The following is a 1,557-nucleotide window of genomic DNA, read 5'->3' as shown; positions in this document are numbered from 1 at the left end:
GCGTACCAGCCCCTCCCCAGCTTTCTGACAGCCCCTTGAAGCACTGACAGGCTGCACTAAGGTCTCCCTGGAGCCTTGTCTGCTCCAGGCTGAACCCCCCCCCAGCTCTCTCCCCTCTCCTCCCAGCAGAGGAGTTCCACCCTTGGGTCATTCCTGTGGCCTCCTCTGGCCCTGCTCCAACAGTCCCACGTCTCTGCTGTGCTGAGGAGCCCAGAGCTGGACCCAGCACTCCACTGATGTATCTTGTAACAAGGTTTACACTTAGTGCCTGAGAACTCGGGTAGTTAACAGAAAAGTTCCATCTCATTTCAATGCAGTTATTTCTCTGAAGCAGTAACTTATCATAATACTATGTTTCCACATAAAGGAATAAGCACAATATTCTTCTGTCTGCCTAGTTCACGTTGCAGTATTTTATCAGCTTTTTCTTTCCAAAGAGATGAACAGGGCACTGGGGTTTGCTTCTTTGTTGATGTACACACTGACTTCAGTGAGGTTGCAAAATTCACTGCAATGTTTGCTTTGAAATGGTCTGGATGGCAACACATCCCCCGGGGAGACAGAGCAGAGGAACAAGGGCTTGTTCGCTTTTATTGGAAAAACTTGAGGCAGGAAATATTCATAAAGGTTGCAAAAGCTTCGGATCTGCTGCTCTGACAATATTTGTGGGAATTGTTTGGTTTTAAAATGCACTTACACTGAAGTTGTGCTCCCTTAGCAGAGGAAGCACTTCTGCTTTGAGGAGTTCCTCAGAGGTCACAGACAGAAAGCTGGGTGAGTCATGTGCTCATTTACCTCACAGCATGGCTAAGGATGCCACTGCTGAGAAAGCTGCTAGTAAACACTACCACCCAGCCAGGCTTCGGCCCACTCCCCTTTGAAAACGTGAAGTCCCCGTACAAAGTTCGCCGTGTTTCTCGACATTAAGGCTGTTCTCTTCTCAGTTCAACTAAGCACATTAATAGCTCCTTCCCCTCCCAATGATACAAAAAAAAAAAACCTACAAACAAAGAAACACAGGAAAACACTTTACCAGCAAGTTCCAGAGCTGTGTTTTTCGATATTGGGCACGGTAAAAGCCCAACCTACGTGCATTGGCAGTTTTGTAATACCATTACATAAGAATTATTTAACTACAGCAACAGATTTGAGAAGCAGCAGCAGTCACTGCTACATGGGTTCACACATCCAAAAAAAAAAAAAAAAATCAATAAAGGGAATGATAAATTTTGCAAACATGCATTTGACTGTCAGAGTGGATTGGGATTTCAACTCCCTCAAAAGCAGAAACGTTTCAGCTTATCGCTATCAAGGCACTGCAATCCTGAAAAGAGAAAACAAAAGGTACGACTATTGCCATTTTCCAAGAGCACAGTAACCAGCTTAAGCTTTAAAAAGTGTCATTAAAAGCATCTATGACAAGCCCGATGCGCTCACGGGTGGAGTTTGGAAATATGGAACTGGTTTTTTACCTGATGTTCTGCATGAATGTTATCCCCAGTAGGCCAGCGATGTTTGCTGTTATTATAGCCGCCTCCACCACTTCCTCCTCCCCCA

The 1,557-nt window shown here is 45.2% G+C and overlaps 1 protein-coding gene across 1 annotated transcript in view; it reads right to left on the bottom strand.

Moving 5' to 3' along the window:
- Window positions 1-1,550, bottom strand: part of PUM1 (pumilio RNA-binding family member 1) — a gene marked incomplete at its 5' end in the record, with an annotated part of 68,315 nt that extends 66,765 nt beyond the window's left edge. The window contains one exon of the mRNA XM_010136294.1: window positions 1,473-1,550. Coding sequence (XP_010134596.1) covers window positions 1,473-1,550 — 78 coding nt within the window. The remainder of the gene's footprint in view (window positions 1-1,472) is intronic.
- Window positions 1,551-1,557: the final 7 nt, after the last annotated feature.

The sequence above is a fragment of the Buceros rhinoceros genome, unplaced genomic scaffold (genome assembly GCF_000710305.1).
Source record: "Buceros rhinoceros silvestris isolate BGI_N320 unplaced genomic scaffold, ASM71030v1 scaffold6635, whole genome shotgun sequence".
Classification (NCBI taxonomy): Eukaryota; Metazoa; Chordata; class Aves; order Bucerotiformes; family Bucerotidae; genus Buceros; species Buceros rhinoceros.
Note: the sequence above shows the minus strand (reverse complement) of the source record. Positions and strands in the feature narration are given on the sequence as shown.